General features: G+C 47.2%; 1 protein-coding gene and 1 long non-coding RNA gene across 6 annotated transcripts in view; one reads left to right on the forward strand and one right to left on the reverse strand.

The window, feature by feature from the left end:
- Positions 1-1,898: 1,898 nt before the first annotated feature.
- LOC131131231 (uncharacterized) lies at positions 1,899-2,629 on the forward strand. Its single transcript, XR_009130165.2, has 3 exons — positions 1,899-1,961; positions 2,036-2,207; positions 2,396-2,629. It is a non-coding gene; the product is annotated as an uncharacterized LOC131131231 (long non-coding RNA).
- A 761-nt stretch (positions 2,630-3,390) lies between these two features.
- The window catches only part of efr3a (EFR3 homolog A (S. cerevisiae)), a 35,623-nt gene continuing 18,757 nt past the window's right edge, over positions 3,391-20,256 (reverse strand). For 3 of the 5 annotated variants that reach the window (XM_058075031.2, XM_058074950.2, XM_058074867.2), the window contains exons 7-25: positions 19,241-19,381; positions 16,257-16,335; positions 16,046-16,181; positions 15,859-15,936; positions 15,502-15,669; positions 15,313-15,427; positions 13,980-14,031; positions 7,597-7,769; positions 6,972-7,047; positions 6,669-6,830; positions 6,472-6,603; positions 6,336-6,403; positions 6,113-6,240; positions 5,860-5,910; positions 5,256-5,341; positions 5,081-5,129; positions 4,909-5,012; positions 4,740-4,789; positions 3,391-4,632 (exon numbers count right to left, since the gene is read on the reverse strand). In XM_058075031.2, the coding sequence (XP_057931014.1) occupies positions 4,527-4,632; positions 4,740-4,789; positions 4,909-5,012; positions 5,081-5,129; positions 5,256-5,341; positions 5,860-5,910; positions 6,113-6,240; positions 6,336-6,403; positions 6,472-6,603; positions 6,669-6,830; positions 6,972-7,047; positions 7,597-7,769; positions 13,980-14,031; positions 15,313-15,427; positions 15,502-15,669; positions 15,859-15,936; positions 16,046-16,181; positions 16,257-16,335; positions 19,241-19,381 (1,954 nt within the window). In that variant the 3' untranslated portion in view covers positions 3,391-4,526. The remainder of the gene's footprint in view (positions 4,633-4,739; positions 4,790-4,908; positions 5,013-5,080; positions 5,130-5,255; positions 5,342-5,859; positions 5,911-6,112; positions 6,241-6,335; positions 6,404-6,471; positions 6,604-6,668; positions 6,831-6,971; positions 7,048-7,596; positions 7,770-13,979; positions 14,032-15,312; positions 15,428-15,501; positions 15,670-15,858; positions 15,937-16,045; positions 16,182-16,256; positions 16,336-19,240; positions 19,382-20,256) is intronic. The other 2 variants (XM_058075210.2, XM_058075121.2) reach the window with 1 other exon arrangement.

A 20,256-nucleotide genomic window follows, 5' to 3' on the forward strand; every position in this document is an offset into this window, starting at 1 on the left:
GACTACCCACAATGCATTTGTTGGTGACCCCCAACAGCAAGGTCAATCTGTCACATGCCACAACATTAGGAACACAGCAAGCTGACAGTGGATGTGTTTGTGTAGAAGCGTGGTCACATGACGACACACAGCAATGTGAGGGGGCGGAGTCATCTCAGGAAAGAGCGTTGAGTGATGTCACATCTTCACTGGTACCATCTTCAGTGGGTCCGTCAATCGGCATGCTGCACGAAACCACGGCATTGGCCTCTTCTGAAGAAAACCGGGATGAAGAGGAGGATGATGAAGGTGGTGAGACAAAACTTCTCGAGTCAAGTGTGTAGAACCTGGCCGCGCTTCTTGGTGAACTCTGTCCAGGTCCAAATCACCAAACTTCACAAAAAGCACCTGAGCTCAGACGGTCCACCACCACCATCACAGAATCTGTGAAGGAAGCACAGGATGGAACCAGAACCTCCACAGACTCTTGTGAAGACAAGGAGAAGAGTCCAAAATCAGAATTCGACTGCATGGTCACCATGACCAGAGGCGATTCTATGGTCTGTTCCCTTTGATTAGTGCTACTGCTGTAGAAGTTCAAAGTTTGTCAGCCCTCTGGGGCCCCCGACTGAGGCACCAAGCAGTTCTTTCCTCAGGGCCCCTGACCATGACGACAGCTTTCACTGGTCTTGTTCTGTTGTCTTGACCAAGTCAAGTCTCCATGTTTATTTATGACGTCCATGTTTTGGTCATCAGAGTGGGAAGGAGGTCTCAAGAGGACAGTGCCGACCTTCCCGTGGTCCCCGTTGGACTCAGCGGGTCTAACACAGGGGCGTCACTAGACCTGATACTGTACTGGGGTACACCTGGGGCTCAAATAATTCATGAGGAGCGTGCAAAGCGCGCAAGAGAATTCAACACTTATTTATCATCGAAGAACATAAATAGATGTTTAAACTATTCAATCATGTCAGACTGTTGTTGTTTAGATATTTCATTAACCACCTGAAATGTACTGCAGTAATGCATTTGGCCTACTTGTGTACTTTACTCTAGACTACTAAACTATTACATTCAAGCGTTACAAAAACACAACAACTGTTGTGTGTCTCTTCAGGGAATCATTTTTGGGAAGTAAACTGTAACGTCTTGTTTTCATTTTTAAAGTGGTCAATCACTTGGCTGTGGCTTCACTTGGAAATTCCTCACTCTCCACTGACATGATGGCAAGATGGTGAAGCCTTTCCTGCCCCATCGTGCTTCTCAGCCAAGCGCGGGGCCGTTTTCTGTGAAATAAACTTGAATGGTTTAAAAATGTGGATCACGACTTGATCTTACCATTTGAGACCATTTGAGAACCACTGCACCATCCATAGGCTACATCTGTCAACATCTGTTAACACAAGCTTACTCAAAATCATTGATGAGGAGTTCAGGATGCTCAGGTTCCTGAGCAGAACCAGCAGACCACGAACAGACCATGAACCATGAGACTCACTGGAAGTTCCTCCGACAGCTCATACAGCAAATGATTCTCATCGCCTGCCTCTCCCTCCTTCTCCCTCTCTCTCTTTCTCCCTTTCCCTCGCTCTCCTGACTTGGAGTTGACACACAAGTATTTATCAGCGGAAGTCCCGACACGTTAATAAATTGCCATATTAATTAACCATTGTTTATGTGGAGTGAATACAGCTGCAATGAATTACCATACTAAGTAGTATGTGCCTTACACTTAAAACTCTGAAGTGATTTTTTTAATTACCAGGGCACTGCAGATCAATACCGGGGCACTGCAGATCAATACCGGGGCACTGCAGATCAATAACGGGGGACCTGCAGATCAATACCAGGGGGAACTGCAGATCAATACCGGGGGGAACTGCAGATCAATACCGGGGCACTGCAGATCAATACCGGGGCACTGCCCCAATGAAGTCTGCCTGGCGACGCCGCTGGTCTACCAGATGTTCAGACTCAGTCAGGTAAAGTTCAGGTACATAAAAGCTTTGGTGGCGCACACATTGAAAAGTGACGCAACCTGGTGTCTGCTCCACAGAACGCAGCTCCTCCTTCGATGTGTACGCCAAAGATGGGCGCACACGGAGCTCCATGCTGGCGTTAGGCGAGATGCTACGACGTCTGAGCGGACGATGTCCGCACGAGTATGAAATGGACGGCTGTTACTGCGGTCAGGAGGGCAGCGGCCAACCTGTGGACCGCTTGGACAGGTAGAAGAGTTCCCCACAAATTACTTTCTTCAGGCGCCTTGTTTGGTTTCTTTCGGCTTCTTCCTGATTACGGAGTCGCCAGAGCTAAATTGGCTAAATTGTCCCGCTGTCACCGCCTGCTGGTCTGGCATGAAGCTGACAGCCTCAGAAGTTTCGGTGAGGATGTTCTTGTGATGTTCTCCCATCAGGTGCTGCTTCTTCCACCAGTGTTGTCTCAAACCAGATCACCTCGCAGGGCTGTGGCGCCGACAGGAAGCCGAGTGCGCACATCTCGGGCACAGACAGGAAACCCAGATGTGAGTCCACGCAGATGTTGCGTGTTCCTGCTGTTGATGTTCCTCATCATGTCCTGCACTGTGTTCAGGTGGGGGCGTGTCCATGTGTGACAAGCTGCAGTGCGTGTGTGACAAAAAGTGAATGGCGGCAGCCCACTTAAACCGCAGCCTTCCGGCACCACCGCAATGCAGGGGTCCACGCCTCCCTGCCGCCGAGTCAGCAGACCCCCCAAAAAGATGAGAAAAACTGAGGGCTACGAAATCAAAGTACATTTGTAATGATTTGTGTACCTGGAGATGAAGCAGATGAAGACAACTGGTGAATCAAATGTCAACTTTATTCACTTTATCAAGACACTCAAATAAAATAAAGCCTTGATGCTCAACTGCCGCCAATGTGCTAAATATTTGACATATTTTTTTTCTTTTGACCGGACTTTTTTTTCGTTCTTTCATTTCATTTTCTACCACTTATCCTCACAAGGGTTGTTGTTGCGGGGTTGTGGGGTGGGGCGCTGGAGCCTATCCAACCATTCACACTCACATTCATACCTATGGACAATTTGGAGTGGCCAATTAACCTAGCATGTTTCTGGAATGTGGGAGGAAACCGGAGTACCCGGAGAAAACCCACGCATGCACGGGGAGAACATGCAAACTCCACACAGAGATGGCCGAGGGTGGAATTGAACCCTAGTCTTCTAGCTGTGAGGCCTGCATGCTAACTCATCCGCCGTGCAGCCCACTGGCCTTTTTGTTAATCTTTTTTTCTTTATCATGTGGTTAGCACGCAGGCCTCACAGCTAGGAGACTCGAGTTCAATTCCACCCTCGGCCATCTCTGTGTGGAGTTTGCATGTTCTCCCCGTGCATGCGTGGCTTTTCTCCGGGTACTCCAGTTTCCTCCCACATTCCAAAAACATGCTAGGTTAATTGGCCACTCCAAATTGTCCATAGGTATGAATGTGAGTGTGAATGGTTGTTTGTCTATATGTGCCCTGTGATTGGCTGGCCACCAGTCCAGGGTGTACTCCACAGGTCTCTTGCCCCAAGACAGCTGGGATAGGCTCCCTCGTGAGGATAAGCGGTAGAAAATGGATGAATGAATGAATGTTATGTCACCATGCATAAGGAGCAGGTAGTGCCGAGTTGGCATGCTGGCTTTAATGAGGTGGCAGTTGAGCCTCGGCGCCATCTTGTGGTCAAAATAATGACTGAAATTTCATTACACATAAATGGTTCCTGAATGCAACGTGTCCAAAAGTTGCATTCCTACCTTCCATACCTGTCCACATAGATCTGTGTACATAGATCTGCTGTTGCTCTAAATAAGTAAATCGAACAAGAAAAAAGTGTGTGATGAAGAGTACATTCTAAGCGTTATTAACAACACTGTGCAATAAAATAAACTTTCGTCTGGTAGGCAGTGATAGAAAAATAGATGATCTATCGCTAAAATGACACATTCATTTCTCTCCTAATAAACATCTTGCTTGTAGTTCTCTACTGCATAAAATAAAAGCCTATTTGTCTTTTGGCATTAAAGCGCTAATTAAACATTCATTTAGATTCCAGCATTTATTTTGACATCCTGGCCATCTGACCACATCCGGCTCACAATCTCCGCTGACCTCGGACCGCCACTTAGAGTTGCAGAAGTTTCCGTCATCCAAACGCTGACCTTTCATCACTCGATGACCCTCACTCACTCCTACACTCCATCAGATGTCGCCCCCCGCCCCCCACCACCCACCCCACCCCCCCCTGGGTCAAACTCTACAAGTCTTTTCACAAAATGATCTTTTTTCTCCAGACTCCAATGATGAAATGTTGCTGCTGAGCGCATTGTAGAAGAACATGCACATGAGAGGGCACGCTGCAACTGTGAAGGTGATGACGGCAAATGACTGATGATATGATTGACAGCTGAGCTTCTACAATCAATCAATCATTCATTATTATTAATTTGGCTCAGGATCATGACACTTTCTGATAAATGTCATTATGAAGTGCTGCCCCTGCATCACGTTTCCATGGTGACAACCTCAGTAGACACAAAGGTCTGGAAACTTCATCTCGTAGACGGGCACAGACTGGTGCTGGGCATGGCCTGATGACACAGATACCACTCCAGACGGACTGGGCGGTGGCCTGTGGGGGGGGGGGTCATGTGACTTGAGGATGCTGACTCTTCTATGTGTGTCATCTGATGCATCATGACACAATGATGATCTTTTTCGGAAGAAATGACCACTGACCTGATGGTGAGTTCAAAGATGTGTGCCAGACGCTCATGCAGCATGTTGGCCTGCACGCAGACACACACACACACACACACACACACACACACACACACACACACACACACACACACCAGTGTGAGCATCACATTTAACAACGTTTGACAACAAAATCTTGCTGTAGTACCTTGGACTCGCAGTGGGCGGCAAGCTCCTCAAATGGCGCTTTCTGGAACTTCTCCATCACCTGACGTCTTCGCTCGCGCTCCTGCTCCTCCAGACCGCTTGTGTCTGCGCAGCACACACATGCAATTACAAACTTTGACCATTGTTGGAACGTATGTATGCTAACATCTTACCAATGGCTTTCTTCAGGGTCTCAAAGGTAATCTCCTCAGCTAGTTGTGACTGCACACACACACACACACACACACACACACACACACACACGTTAACATGTGAAATGAATGTGTGATTATGTATCTTCAGTGAAGTGGACCAGAATGGTCTCACCAGGACCTTTGTGAAACTGACCTTGTCAGGGAGACTAGTGGACAGCATGTCCACTTGCAGTGAGACGGTGTCCACAAAACTCTTCCTCCTCGTCAGGCGGTCTTCATCTGCAGGAAGAGAACGCCCCAGAGGAAATACTTCAGAACTTTGGTTCTGTTTTCTTTAACTCAATATGCTTTTATTCAATAGGCTTACTTTCCAAACCACTGTACTGTGTGTACAATGGTAGTATATTTGAGGATGAAGGTGTTATTGAACAACTATACCTAAATGTTAATAAAGCTCATACAAGGTCCATCCATCTGGACCCTAAACCGTAACCCTAACCCTCAATCCATGAAAGGCCCTAATGTAGCACGGTACGCTAACCCTAAATATAAACCCGACCCCATCCTGACACACACCCCAACACGACCAAGCACGTCTTTCTGGAATACTCACCATGTGCCCATGTGACCATGTGACCATGTGCCCATGTGCACGTGCGCCGCGAGAACAAATCATCAAGAGCGGTGGCGTTAAAGTGGTAAACAGGAAATGACAAACGACAGGAACAGCAGGTGGGAACATCTAAAGGGTCTCTGGGTTCTACTGCCAGTCACAGTAACATGGTTGCTATGGTTACCTTGTGACGTCTGTTTGCACCTGTGCAGGATTTTTCCCACCGTGTAAAGAACTGAGAAAGAAAACAACAGTCAGCTGTTCTTTGCAGGCTGGATGCTTCCAGGGCTTTGCAGATCTTTACTGAAAAACCTTTGGACTTCATCGTATCTCCAGCCCCCCGCCCCTCTCCCCCAAGCAAAGATAAATGCGAGGCTTGTATCAGGAAAGATAAGTGTGTGAGGCAGAAGACCAACGAGAACTGCGTGTGTGGATACCTGTGACCTGCGGGACGTAAGGGATGGAAAGTCTCTCTGCGTTGTATCCTGGTCCAGCCAGGCACTCGGCCATGTCAGCTGTCTGGAAGTACAAGGCTCGCTCCTCCTTGTCCAAACACTCAGGAAGGCTGAAAAGCCAAGATGAAGAAAACATCATCATCATTCGGTACCCAGCTAGAATGTTTGGATGTCCCAGAGTAAATGTCCAGGCGAGGACACGTACGTGCACTTGTCCCTGAAGATGTGCTCTGGCAGAAGATATGGCGCATCCATGTTCCTCAGCTCAATCACCTGAAGGCGGAGACCCGTTGTCAACACACGAGATGGCAGAAGACTACGAGAGGAAGGGGTGGATTCACCTTGCTGACGTGCTGGCAGAAAGATGGGTTGGCGATCATCTGGCTCAGAAAGTTGAGGTATGCCGCCACTAACGCCATCACCCCACACCGGATCGACATGGGCATGTTCTCCTCATTGGCCAGCACCATATCCTGTCACATGATCAGCAAGCTTCTAGAAAAGTCTGTCCACCACAAGGTGAGTCATGTGACATCACCTGCAGAGCGACAGCCAGTCGGATGAGGTCGATGACCACTTCCTCATTAGCCAGCTCGATGGTGAGGATGGCAAGCGTGGTGAAGAGCAGCTCAAAGTTCTTGTGCACATTATCTTCCTCCTTGCAGCCCAGGTAGATGTGACGGTACAGCTGCTGGCCGTGCTGCGGGGGGGGGGGGGGGGGGGGGGGGGGGGGGTGGCGGGGGGGGGGGGCATGACACCTATTACTTTCTGCTATTCTCCATAAAATTATGTGATAGCATGTATCCATAGCAACAGAAATAACAAACCCAATGCAACTGACCTTCTTCATGAAGGCCACGTCCTGCTTGGAGATCTTTTCTCTTTTGATCTTCAGTGCAGTCACGTTGGGGATGATCCTTCGGCAAATATTTAACATTATTTTATTACTATTACTTTTTTGTCCTGTCCAGCCATTGGGGCAGATAGTATTGTTGATCTAAATGCCCTTACATGCTAAACAGATTTGCTCTGTGTCAGGAAAGGTGGAAGCTACAACTTCCCTGTACTATGAAATTTTATTTGCTGTTATTTGATGTTTTTGATGTCATTTGGAGCGGCCGGACCGGAGCAAGAAGAAACACAGAAAAGAAGAAGAAGAGAAACTGGGGTGGGGGTGAGGAACCCCAGAGAACCATCCCCGATTAGCCCGAAGACCAGGAAAGCGATGCAGCAGAGCATAGAGACCAGTGGTAGCAGACACCCAAACGCCCGGGAGAGCATGGTCCCCCCCAGCAGGCCGGCCCACCCCCCACACGCCACCCAGGCCATGGGTGGACCCCACTGCCCGGAGACCACTGAACGCCCCCCCCAAGGACAGACTAAGGGAGGTACCGCCAACCGTGCCCCAGATATTTAACATTATTTAGCATCCAGCATGGCGGCAGCGAGGAGAACAAGGTTCTTACCTGATGCCACGCAGTTTGGCTCGGTTGTCATGGCGATCGATGATGTTGTGCAGGATCTCCAGTACCAGCTGCCTCAGCTCGCTGTCCTCCATCAGGGAGATGGAGAAGAGCGGGTCCAGGAAGGGAGGGGGCAGGGCTGCAGCCATGGACTTGGACTTGAAGCCTGAGGTGACCTGGAGGCGGGGGCAGGGTGTGTGTGAGTGATTAAAGGTGACACACACACACACGCACACGCATCCTGTGTGTTGGTAAGTCATGTTAACAAGCAGAGGTCTTAATAATGTTCATCGGGGGGGGGGGGGGGGGGGGGGGGGGGTGGGGTGGACACATTTCACAAAACCATGTGGTGCAGTTATCTGTTATTATTTTTTATATGTTCTGTTTATTGCTGTTTTTATTGCTGAGAAAGAGTAGGGTTGCATTGGAACGTTCAATTTTCTTTTTTTTTCCCCAATTTTCCTCCTTCTGGCAGGTTGAAGTTCTACCTTGACATGTTTTCATCTGCGGTCTTATTCAGAGGGGTCGGCTGGCCACGGTGACGTGGTGCTCACCAGCTGTACCTCCTAGATGTGGCCAACCAGGCGAACCTGACAGTTCCACCTGGTTCCTGGTTCCTTCTTGGTGTTTGGAGCAGAGAGTCCCAGATGTGAGAGAGCATATATGCTCCGTCATCTCAATTTATGGTGTTTTCATCCCAATTGCCTCATTGATCCATCATCTGTCTTTGTTGGTTTGTGTCTTGATGATTTTGGTGCTGTCCCAGTCCATGATATGATTATTTATCTGACATAGCTGATTTTAAATGTATATGTGACATGTTGAAATTGATGTACAATGCCTGTTTAATGGGAAATGCCTTAGAATTCGATGTGGAACTGTTTCAGAAGGGAAGATGAAACGATCATCCATTTGGTAATGTAAATAGTTGGTAATTGAAATGTGTTTTGAAGTTTTGTAATTCGTTTCTCTGCCTGCTCATTAGTAGGACGTGCCTTGATTTTGTATAACTTGAAAGGGGTTTACACTCTCCAAGCTACTTCTGTCCTCAGGGAATATTTTTCTCTTGCTGTCTTGCGAATTAAACATTACACTGGCGTTCACAGTGGAGGAAACACCACAAGTTCATGTGTGATCATTTCTCCCCATGTCAGGGGCGTAACATATATAAGGTGATGATGTCTTCTTTTTTTTCAGGTTTTTGTTCTGATTTTTTCTTGGTCCCATTTTACTTATTGTTCTGCTTTCCTGACGGCCCAAGTTGGACATGGGAGAATTTTGAGTGCGTCTATCCTACTCCTATCCAGAGATGATATCGGCCTGTTCACAGAGTGTGTGCAGTGGGGTGCTCTGAGGTCCAAAGTAAATATTGGTCTGTTGATCTGTGTAGGTTTTCAGTGAATTGTGTTTTTGTTTTTGGCAGCTGTTGTGCGCCTTTGAAGTGGATTTGTATATCCAGACATGATACAGTTGCGTCTTTTTCTTCCTTGTGTGTGAATTTTACATTTCTGGTTGTGTCGTTGCAGTTAAGATGGTCTGTAGGTACCTGTGTATGTCCTTTATGAATTTCTTCTAAGATGTAGTGCCAGCAGCATTTCCAGAACGTGGGTCTGCAATGGTTAGGTGCCGTGTTCATGGCTTCAGTATCCAAGTATTCTCTGAAAAAGCTGCTTGTTATGGCTGACAGGGGGTCAGCAAACCACTCTCTTGTCTGTACAAGATACCCTATATTGATAATATGTGGATCTGGTAACAAAGTTGAGTAGTGTTCTGTCTTCTTTGAGGCGTTTGTGAACTATGTGTATAGGGTGACATCCACTGGTGTTTTGGGGAGTACTGAGTAGACATCATGAGAGATAAAAATCTCATAATGTTCTAGTTTTATGTTATTGAGTTCTTGTGCAAGTTGCTTCGCCTTTATCCAGTGGTACTCCATGATACCAAGAAGGGGTTTCATTATCTACTTTTGATAGATTATAAGTGATTGATCCTACACTGTCAACAGTTGGGCAAAAGGTGGTGTCTTTTTTGTGGATTTTGGGGGTCCCATAAGTTCTTGTGGTGAGGAAGCCTGCAGATGACAGTCGAAACATGTCAAGGAAATATTTCCACTCAACAGGCTCAAATTTTGTAGACCAGTACAGGCTGGTCACGGGCTGTGGCCAAAGCACTTTGCAAATTTCATGAGCAGTGCAGTCTGGCACAGCGCACCCACGCCTCCATCCCTCCCTGGCAAAAAGGGAGGAGAAGGAACGCAAGGATTTAACACAGCCTCGTGTAATCTTAACCAATCAAAGTGTTTGCTGTCATTGTTTTTTTTTCCACTGAAATGTGCGTGTCACTATGCCTGTGAGGTTTTGATGACATGTCTACTCTGTCTATATGACTATCAGCCAATTTACCATTTACGCAGGCTGCGCATCGCCTGCGCCAAGAATAGAACAGGTCGGAGCTTCTCCATACCTTTGCCGCGCTGTTTTGTCACAAAATTGTCACTACGCCAAGCTTAAGATGTGGACAGCTCCCCTGGTGCGCCGCCACAGCCATCTCTGCACAGTCCAGTCTACCACATTGGCTGCGCATAGTAGTGCACTGCGCCGCAAAATTAGAGCCCTGTTTTAAAAAAGTTGAATATTAAAAATTGAATGTTCATTCCCTAAGATGACAAAATGGAACTAACCTAGCGACTAAAAGGGCTCCATTTATACTTTATCACTTGCATTTTTCAGCCGCAAGCTGCGTGACAACGAGCGGAAGTATAGCGTTTTTGACTGGGACTTATTGGCGCTTTACCTAGCATGCCGCCATTTTCGTTTCTTGTTAGAGGGCCGCCATTTCACAGCTTATGTCGACCATAAGCTGCTTACCTTTGCTATGTCCAAAGTGACTGAGCCATGGTCGGCCCGCCAGCAGCGCCACTTGGCGGCCATTCCGGAGTTCACGACGGACATTCAACATGTGGCGGGCAGTGCTAACCGGGTTGTTGATTGTCTGTCTCGGGCACTGGTGTCACCTGTGCACCTCGGGACGGATTTCTCTGAGATGGCCGCGGATCAACCCGGCGATCCTGATATCCGATCCCTTGTGTCTGGGAGTACAGCCATGGAGCTTGAGGATGTGGTGATACAGGATGGTGGTCCCACTCTTCTCTGTGATGTTTCTACTGGCCGCCCCCGGCCTGTGGTTCCGGTGGGTTGGCGCCGCCGGATTTTTGATGTGATGCATTCCCTCTCGTACCCAGGGGTTCGAGCGTCTGTCAAGCTGGTGAGTGCGAAGTTTGTCTGGCCTGGCCAGGGAGTGGGCAGCTGCATGCGTGGCGTGTCAGCGTGCCAAAGTCCACCGGCATACGAAGGCCCCCCCTAGAGCCTTTCCCGATCCCAGATAGGCAGTTTGACCATATGCATGTGGACCTGGTGCGCCCTCTACCACCCTCGCAAGGGTATATGCACCTGCTCACTATGGTGGATCGGACTACCAGATGGCCCGAGGCGGCCCCATTGTTGGCCACTGCCTCTGCAGACGTGGCCCGTGCATTTTTGTCAGCCTGGGTTGCACGTTTTGGCATACCGTCCGATATCACCTCAGATAGAGGGCCCCAGTTCGTATCGGAGCTCTGGTCAGCATTGGCTGCGTCCTTGGGTGTCCAAGTGCACCGCACTACAGCCTACCACCCTCAGGCTAACGGTTTATGTGAGCGTTTTGACCGGTCTCTCAAGGCTGCGTTGCGTGCTGTGCTAACAGACGGCAACTGGGTTGACCATTTGCCTTGGGTCATGCTGGGGTTGCGGTCAGCTCCCAAGGAGGACCTAGAGGCCGCGCCTGCTGAATTGGTGCTCGGACAGCCGCTTCGCATCCCGGGCGAGTTACCTGAGAGTTCTATTTCCCAACCACGCCCCTTCGTGTCCAAGGGCCCTGGGGCCCCTGGGCCCATTCACCACTGTTTTCCACATTCATTCGTGCCACTGGACCTTAGTTTGGCTCGTTTTGTTTTTGTACGCCATGACACCCACCGGTCGCCCCTTCAGCCCCCCTACGATGGTCCTTTTCGGGTGCTCCAGCATGGGCGTAAAGGTTTTGTGCTGGATTTCGGTGGCCGCAACGAGCTTGTTACAGTGGATAGGCTTAAGCCTGCGCACATGGTAGCGGGGGCAGGTCCCTCGTCGGGGTCACCCCCCGAGGTCCTCTTAGCAGGTTTTGCCCATTGCTCCGGCGGATGGCCAACGCAGCCGTGGTGGCAGGCTGGTGAGGCCCCCTGTTAGGTTTTCGCCTTCTTCCTAGGATTCCCTTCTGGGTGTTCGGGTGGGGGGCGTGGCTTGATCCTTGTCTTTTGGCGCGTAAGGTTAGCGCTATATAAGATGTTCCATCTTTGTGATTGTGTGGTTTTTGAGCTGTTGAGAAATAAAGCTCTGAACAAGACCCAAACCTTGAGTCTTTCTTGCAACAGCCACCATATATTCACTGAGAGCAGGTCCACTTTTTATTATGAACTTTATGCATGAGATGCGTTGAGGGTTGGTTGTTTTGAAAGATGCCTCATCCTTTAGTTGACTAAATCTACAGAAATTTTAGACAACTATAACTGAACTCAATTTGGTGACAAAAGTATGACATTTTAGTAAAAACTGCTGCCAAAATTACTACTGACCAGGAAGGAGCTCACACAGCAACAAGGCCAACACACACGCATGCACACGTGACTAGCATGTTTAGCATGGTTTAACGACTGTGACCTTTCACCTTCTCCTCCAGCTGCACACTGGACCCAGGTGGCAGTGAGCAGAGGTGACATGAGGACAGATGGAGGTTGGACTGAAAGCACCGTGCATGAGAATGCCGAAGTCTGTGTGTGGTTGTGTGGCAATTAGTGCAATTGAATACTTGCATATGTGTTCACACTGGGAAGTACGGCACAATGCAGTGACGTGTCAGTGCAGGGACGTTGCACAGGGACGTGGTGAGTGTGCAGTGGTGGACACTTACCACTAGGGTTGGGCACCGTTTCAATTTGAACAATTCTGGATCCAATTCCGATTCCTTGTTTCAATTCTGGACAGGACAAATTTTGTTTTATTTAGTCTGGAGGTATTTCTTGCTTACTATATTCTATATTTTTTATATGAGATTTCCAGCTCATTTTTTCATCTATTATGATCCCCCATTTATTTTCGTTCACCTTTTCAATGTCCACACCGTCTCTTTGTAGTTTTGCTTGTGTACCCTTTGTGCTTTTACCAAATAGTATTAATTTCATTTTACTTGGGCTCAAGGACATTCTATTCAAACTATCTTTTTAGACACGCCCTTTTATCTGTGACTTTTTCGATTAGCCCTTTCTCCAGCTTTCTCCCAAACGGAAGGTGGTAGTATCATCTACAAATAGTACTCACTTTAAGTATTATGTCACTTTTCAGATGTGATTAATATACAAGTTGAACAGTTTTGGTCCCAGTATCGGCACCTGGGGTACTCCACATGTAATATTTAAATGGCAGAGGTGCATCCTCCTAGCTCAACATATTGCTTGCAGTTAGCGAGATAGCTTTTGACCCAATTCAACACTAACCCTCTGATTTGGTAATTAGGATGTTGTCATTAATTGTATCAAAGGCTTTTGTCAGATCCATAAATACTGCAGCTACGCACTTACTGTGGTCTATAGCCTTGGAAATTTCCTCAGTAATTTCAATTGGATGGAGCCATGGAGTTTGAAATGTTAGCGCTGTGTGCGTATTGGCTTTCTGCAAATTCATTCTTTAAATAAATTTACCCAACCTGTTATTTGATGCATATGGGAGTGTTTACCACAAAAATATTATATTATAGATAGAAACTTCTGTGACTCATTGAGTTAACTATGGATAAAAAATGCAATTAATTAATTTCATATTTAAATCTATTGGCACCCCTAATTTTTTAAAAAGTGCATTTTGTATTCAGTTGTCATTGATTCATTTGTTTCATGATCTGAAACATTTAAGTGTGCAAAAATCAGGAAGGGGGCAAACACTGGCATTGAAACTAGGAATCTAAATAAAAACCTTTTGAGGATCCTGATGCTCGTGACTCAATGCCCAAACCACACTTACACCCACAATACTTGCCATCTTGGCTATGTAGCGAAGGAGGGACTTCCTTGAAATAATGGAGGCTGAGGAGCAACATGTAGCGTAGAAAGTAGTGAACTAAGTACACAGTGTACGCAACATGCATGAAGTGTACTATGTGGTGTGTGTGGTAAGGTGTGGTCAGACTGCTTCCAGACAAACACAAATGTCTAATTAGTAGGCTCAAAATAAAATCACTGAATTGAATACTTGATATGACCATCAGAATGAAGAGGGATCCAAAAGATTTGGAATGATACCTGACTGTTTTCTAAGACTCACCATGATGAGTGAGCTGAGCAGCATGGTTTGGATCCGTTTGGTTCCCTGATGTCTGAGAGGACAAGATCATTGAAAAAGATGTTATTGTGGCAACAAACACTCACTGCTTCAAGGCGGGGGGTGGGGGGTGGGGGGGTGTTGGGTTGGCGGTGGTGGCGGTGGTGTTGTTTCTGTTGGGGGACATAATCATGTTGGGGGAGGAGAATTCGCTGTTGATGGATTAGATTTCCTTTCTTTGCTGTAGACATACACTCAGCAGGATGTCCTGGAGATGTGACAACACTGGGTATCCGCTATATCCGTTATATTCTCCTCACTCAACACAGCTTCAACTGACATGGACATGGAGGATTGACTCTGAGGCGGAGAGCACATTCAAACAGACCAGTATAAGAAAACAAAGTCATGATAATTGCAAGGGCATGTGTCAGTGTCGTGGCAGGTGATATGAAAATACAGCAATTGCGCCAATTGAGATCAGGCTTCATCACCCCATCCCTCCCATGCTCGGCTGTAACGATGCATGGTGAATGAAGGGTATTGATCCTCCATTAGCAGTCACATATTGATCAGCTTACAGTGGGGGAATTATTTCACCCCTTGTCCAGCTTGCAGGTTTTATCACTTACAGAGTGATATGGTGTATAATTTTAAATATAGGTTAATTTTGACAGGGAGTGATGAAATATCACCCCCCCTAAAAATTGGAACAAGACATTGTATGCATTTCAGGAATTGATTTGCATTTTATCATTCCAGGCTCTTCAGACTAGGCTGCAACTCAATTGACTGAAAGTTGAAGATAACGGTGCGAGTTGAGGTCAGCAGCACACCATCCTCACCATACACGGTGTTTACAGTGTACTGCTTCCCCCTCTAGAGATGGACGAGGGTGGTCCAGAATGTCTTCGAAGCAATCCGAAAATTGTTCTGCATCGCTTCTCCAACTCCTTCCATGTCCAAGTTTTTGCCTCAGTAAGAGCCAGAGCCACAAACCGCTTGGCCTGCTGGTGCCTGTGGAGTTCCATGGGCCAAAAAGGCCCAATAGACTCCTTCAGTTTGACGGAATCCCTCACCGCTGATGTCTACAAACAGGCTCTGGGATAACCGCCACTACAGGCACTGACCACCTCACAGCCACAGCTTCAATTAACCTCAACAATGGAGGCACGGAACATGGGCCCTCACACTCAATTTCCGCTGCCTCCCTAAGAACACGATCAAAACTCTCCCTGAGGTGGGAGTTGAAACTCCATCTTGCGGGGGACTCTGCCAGCATATGTCCACATGTCAATAACATGTTCACTTCCTGTCCACGGTTACTGCAACTCACCCAATCTTGACTGTGTCCAAGGTGTGGCACGGGGTCCCGTACACAGGCACCTTGCCCATGATGAACATCATGACCTCAGCTCGCTGGTAGTCAGGCAGGTTCCCACCAAAGAATCCTGGCAGGACAGTAGAGGGACAAGCATGTTGTACTCACACGACATGTGCTAGAATGTGAAATGGCGACACGCACCGATGGTCTGTATAATGGCGTTCTGGACAATGCGTTCTTCACTCTCCTTGTTACGGCCGGATGAAACGCTGCTGCTGGAATTTCTCCTGGAGCTCTCGCCCAGCTCAAAGTCCACACTCATCCTCAAGTGTTTGAGCAGCGTGTTGAAGACCTCCAGCACGGTGGGACCTAGATTCACATGACCAGCAGAGAAACCCATGAGATATGACATGTATGTCCAGGACTCTGCCCTCGCACACCAGCAGGAAATGTGACACCACAACCATCACAAACGCAGTGTGAGGCTACAACGTCACGGCACGGAGCTAAGCTATGCTAGCACGGGCTAAATGTGTCCATCTCAATATCATACTGTACCCAGCCACAGGTTGGGAGGGGTGCCGTGTTCACCAAGAGAGGTGAACGTGTCACCTCGCTTGCACTCCTGGATGGTTCCTAGGCAGCATTAATGTTTGTTTGCCCAGATGGAGGTGTTGAAAGGTGGTGGGACACGGAAGCCAATGTCAGCATTTACAGGCATGATAGACGCAGTGACATCACTCACCCACGGAGCCTTTGGCGGCGATGGCCACCGTCTCAAGCAGCACCTGCACGATGCCGGCGCGCACACGAGGAGTGTTCTTGTTGTGTGTGTCCAGGTGGCCCAACACCTGCTGGATGACGTGGTGCGAGTGCTGAGCCTGTACGACAAGGAAGGTATTCATTTAGAGCAGCTAATGTTGAATTGAAGAGGGACAATGGTGGATGGGGCAAACCTGGATGGAGTACATGATGATCCTGAAGCAGGAAACGGCAAACTCATTGGGCTCCCACAGGTGATGGTTGTCTAGGTGACTGTGGACGCAAGTAGCACTGGTGTCACAATAAAAATCTTCTCAGGTGGAGCTTTCATTGTGGTGTGTGTTCAGAGGAAGTCAACATGAGGTCTCGTGGCAAATGGGAAAGACAGATTTGATGGTCTACGCGGGCGCCGACCTGCACCCTGGAGGCCAACATGTCCGTGAGGCACAGCTGCTGCTCGCCTCTGACGAAGGAAAATGGAGCCGCCTTTGCCCTAATGGCAGCTGGCTGACTTTTAACTCCTGAAGGAGTGCTGGTGTTACTGCATTGAAGTTTAGGGGGCACTTGTCAATCAACAGCAAGTGTCCAAAAGTCTTAAAGTGAATGAAGGGGTGTTTTGGGGAATGAGGGTCTTACCTCCTTTGTTTGTCAGTAAGCTGTTTTTTTTTTTACTGTAAAACTAACAATTTTGTCATTCACTACTATTGTGTCAACCCATTTTTCCCAACCGTTCCAACTTGAAAACATTCAGCTCATTGAAAACGCATTCTATTTTCCACATTTCATGTTATCTTGGAATTCCAAATTTTCCAGCCCCAAACTTCCCACTGAAATGATGGTAATGTCCCCTCACATTACTCCACCCATTCAAACCATCCCAGCATCAAAACATTCAAGCTAATGGTATTCCAATGGTATTTCAAAATTAGATTTTCCCATAATTCCACATTTTTTGTACAGCATTTCCCCAGCATTCACCCTCAATGTCTGCAAAAATTGCCTTCTTGTGTATCATTGCATCTTTGCCACTAACAACTTTCAGTCTGCACAACTTTTCCTTGGAGCTCAAAAAATAGTGTAACAATCTGGGGCTAGCCACAAAGCCAGGTGAAAGACTAAGCTGCTGTAGTTCCTGAAAATATGTCCGCTTGAATCAGAAGTTCAGAAACTCCCAGTCGAAGCCACCAACTGCAAAGCACCAAATGCCAAAGTTGAAGGACTTTATTATCTTCATCACTCTTGTGTATAGTTCCTGGCAGCTCGTTCAACTATTGATGCTCCACACAATGACCTGCTCTTGTATCGGCAAATACTGACATACAGGAATTTTAATCCAGATGTTTCTGACAGTACATTTTAGCTGAAATGGTTCTTGCTGCTCTCTTCAGTGAGAAAGTAGCACCACAATCGCCTTGCTGTGAAGCCACATAGAGACTTGGTTACCCCAGAAGACCATGATGGATCTGCCTTCAGACTGAATCCACAACACTTGCTGCCCTTGTAACGGATGACTCATGAAAATCATCAACGACTGCGCCGACTGCATCAAAAGTGAGGATTACTACAAAAATGTTCTACAAGTGGTTAGCGCACAGGCGTCACAGCTAGGAGACTACTCCGATTTTCTCCCACATTCCAAAAATATGCTAGGTTAATTAGCCACTCCAAATTGTCCATAGGTATGAATGTGAGTGTGAATGGTTGTTTGTCTATATGTGCCCTGTGATTGGCTGGCCACCAGTCCAGGGTGTACCCTGCCTCTCGCCCCAAGACAGCTGGGAAAGGCTCCAGCACCCGTGACCATCGTGAAGATAAGCGGTAGAAAATGAATGAATGAATGTTCTACAAGCAAAATTAAGCACAAGGCAAAGCCTGCATCTCCTCTTACAGAGCGTGAAGGGAAGCTAGCAGAGGTTAGCTTAGTATAGCACGCTGTGTGTGTGTGTGATTCGGGCTCGATGAGTACATTTTCACCTTTTTTTGAGGCTTTAATGTAAGGAATGTTTTACAATGTCCGACGTGCAGATTTGGAGTGAAAAAAATCAGAGAAGCACGTTTATTGTTGAACGCAGCTTGTCTTAGTTCTCCACACACAGTACATACTTCTGTGATCGTCCTTCAAAATAAGAGCACCGTTTGCTGCATGTCTGCGTAAACAAAACAAAGAGTGTCATAAAAAATATCTTCCATACGCAGTTGGAATTGCATGGGTGCCTACATCTTCCGTCATCACAAGCACATTACAGTTTGTTGAAGATTTAGTAGCAATGTGTGCAGAATCTGACAGCCCATTTGGACAGTTAGCCACTGAATAAATGTAACCAATAAATAAATGTGCTTGACAATTTGAGACAAGTGTATTTCATTAAGGTTTGTCGCTTGGTTTGTTGCATCCCAAATATATCGCAATATATGCTGAGGTCCACATCGGCCAACCCTACTATCTTTATCCATAGAAATATAGATATATAGATAAAGATAGACAGACAGACAGTTAGGTAGGGACTAAATTCGCACACAGGTTACACAGTATACACAGCATACTGATTGACATGTGCTGGAACAAGTATTCCATTTGAAACACAGCCCAACTGATTACTTTGACAATCAATCATGGTGTCAAGTCTTCACCTGTATCGTCAGCCATTTTAGCTGAAAGTGGGGGGAAGAAGATGAGAAGACCAGTGGAGCTGCAGCAGAGCCTCCCCCAACATGACGTCAATCCGAAACCTCCTAAACCTTTCTTACCCCCACCATGAACCCCAATGCTTCTATTTATAGTAGAAGCCCCCCCTCGCCTGTTGGGGGAGGAGAAGCTGAGCCAAGTGACAGCAGAGAAGCTCTGCAGCCATTAAAGCTTCTAAACATTGAATGGACATCACAGCAGGACTGCATCGACACCAGCGTCACCAACTTCTTTCAGTTGCCCTCACTTGAGGGCAGAAGACATCGCAGTCAAAGTCTCCACAGCATGAGAGCTCCGAGAATCAATCACGACTAATGAACATACTCAGGGTGAACTCATGTGTGCAGTCCAGCAAATGGAATTGAATACTTTACACAGCAGGGGGTGCTGTAACAGGCAAGTAAGACACTAACAACACCACACCTAACGCTATTGCCAGCAGGGGGCGAACAAGATCTTCCTACTCTGCGTGTGTGTTCTACATCTACTCACACCAGCACGGGTCGCACAGCATTGTTCATGTTGCCATATGCAGCTCGGCCCAGCAGTTCTCTGAAGCAGCTCTCTGCCAGCGTGGCCGGGTTCTCCTCGCCATCCTGATCCGACACTGATGGCGTGCTGGGATGCCCCGCCCTGACAGAGACAGACAGACTGTGAGAAAGACCTCCTTCCCAGACATGTGAATATGTGCAGATCTGAGTGGGACGAAAAAACTCTATGAGCTACTTCATGTTTGCATATAATGTCATGTGACATCCTCACTGACGCACAAACATCATCTACAGTACTTCCTGCCGAGTCAGCAGTAGGTCACACAGACTGCCTGCTTCAATGAAAATGAAGCGAGTAAAAACTGGCACAAAGAGCCACACTCGCAGGCATCACAGACACCTCTCGAGAGGCATTAGCTGTTCCAGAGGTCCCACGCAGGCCCAAATGAAATGCTCGCTGCTCATTAGTGGCAACAAATGAGACGTAAAAATGAAATTGTGTGTGTGTGTGTGTGTGTGAGGACGATGGTTAAAGATGTGTACTTACTCCATAAAGTGGATCACTAACATCAATATCATCAACCACTACGTGATGTGGTCACATGAGACCACACTTGGAGCTCTTTGGCATCACGTCAACTGGACGTGTTTGCCGCAAAAAAAATAGTGAATATGAGCCCAACAACGTCATCACTCATGCATGCAGGTGGAAATATTCTGCTTTGGGGATGTTGCTCTGATCAAAATCCCTCCTGAAATGAGATCAAATACTTATTTCACTCAAATACAACAGCAGTACATCTGTAGGTTTTTTTGTTTACATTCTGTTGCTCATTGTTCAAATAAACATAGCATAAAAATGTTCAATGGTTCATATTTTTGTTAGGGGTTAACCTTCAAAAATCAGCAGGGGATCAAATACTTATGACACCCACTGTACAGTGTATACAAATATACTGTAGATGGCCACAGCATTTCAGTCTTTAGTGGTTAACAATGACCAAAGATAACCACAAG

Source organism: Doryrhamphus excisus, linkage group LG11 (genome assembly GCF_037039965.1).
Source record: "Doryrhamphus excisus strain RoL-2023G ecotype Guam linkage group LG11, RoL_Dexc_Guam_v1.1, whole genome shotgun sequence".
Classification (NCBI taxonomy): Eukaryota; Metazoa; Chordata; class Actinopteri; order Syngnathiformes; family Syngnathidae; genus Doryrhamphus; species Doryrhamphus excisus.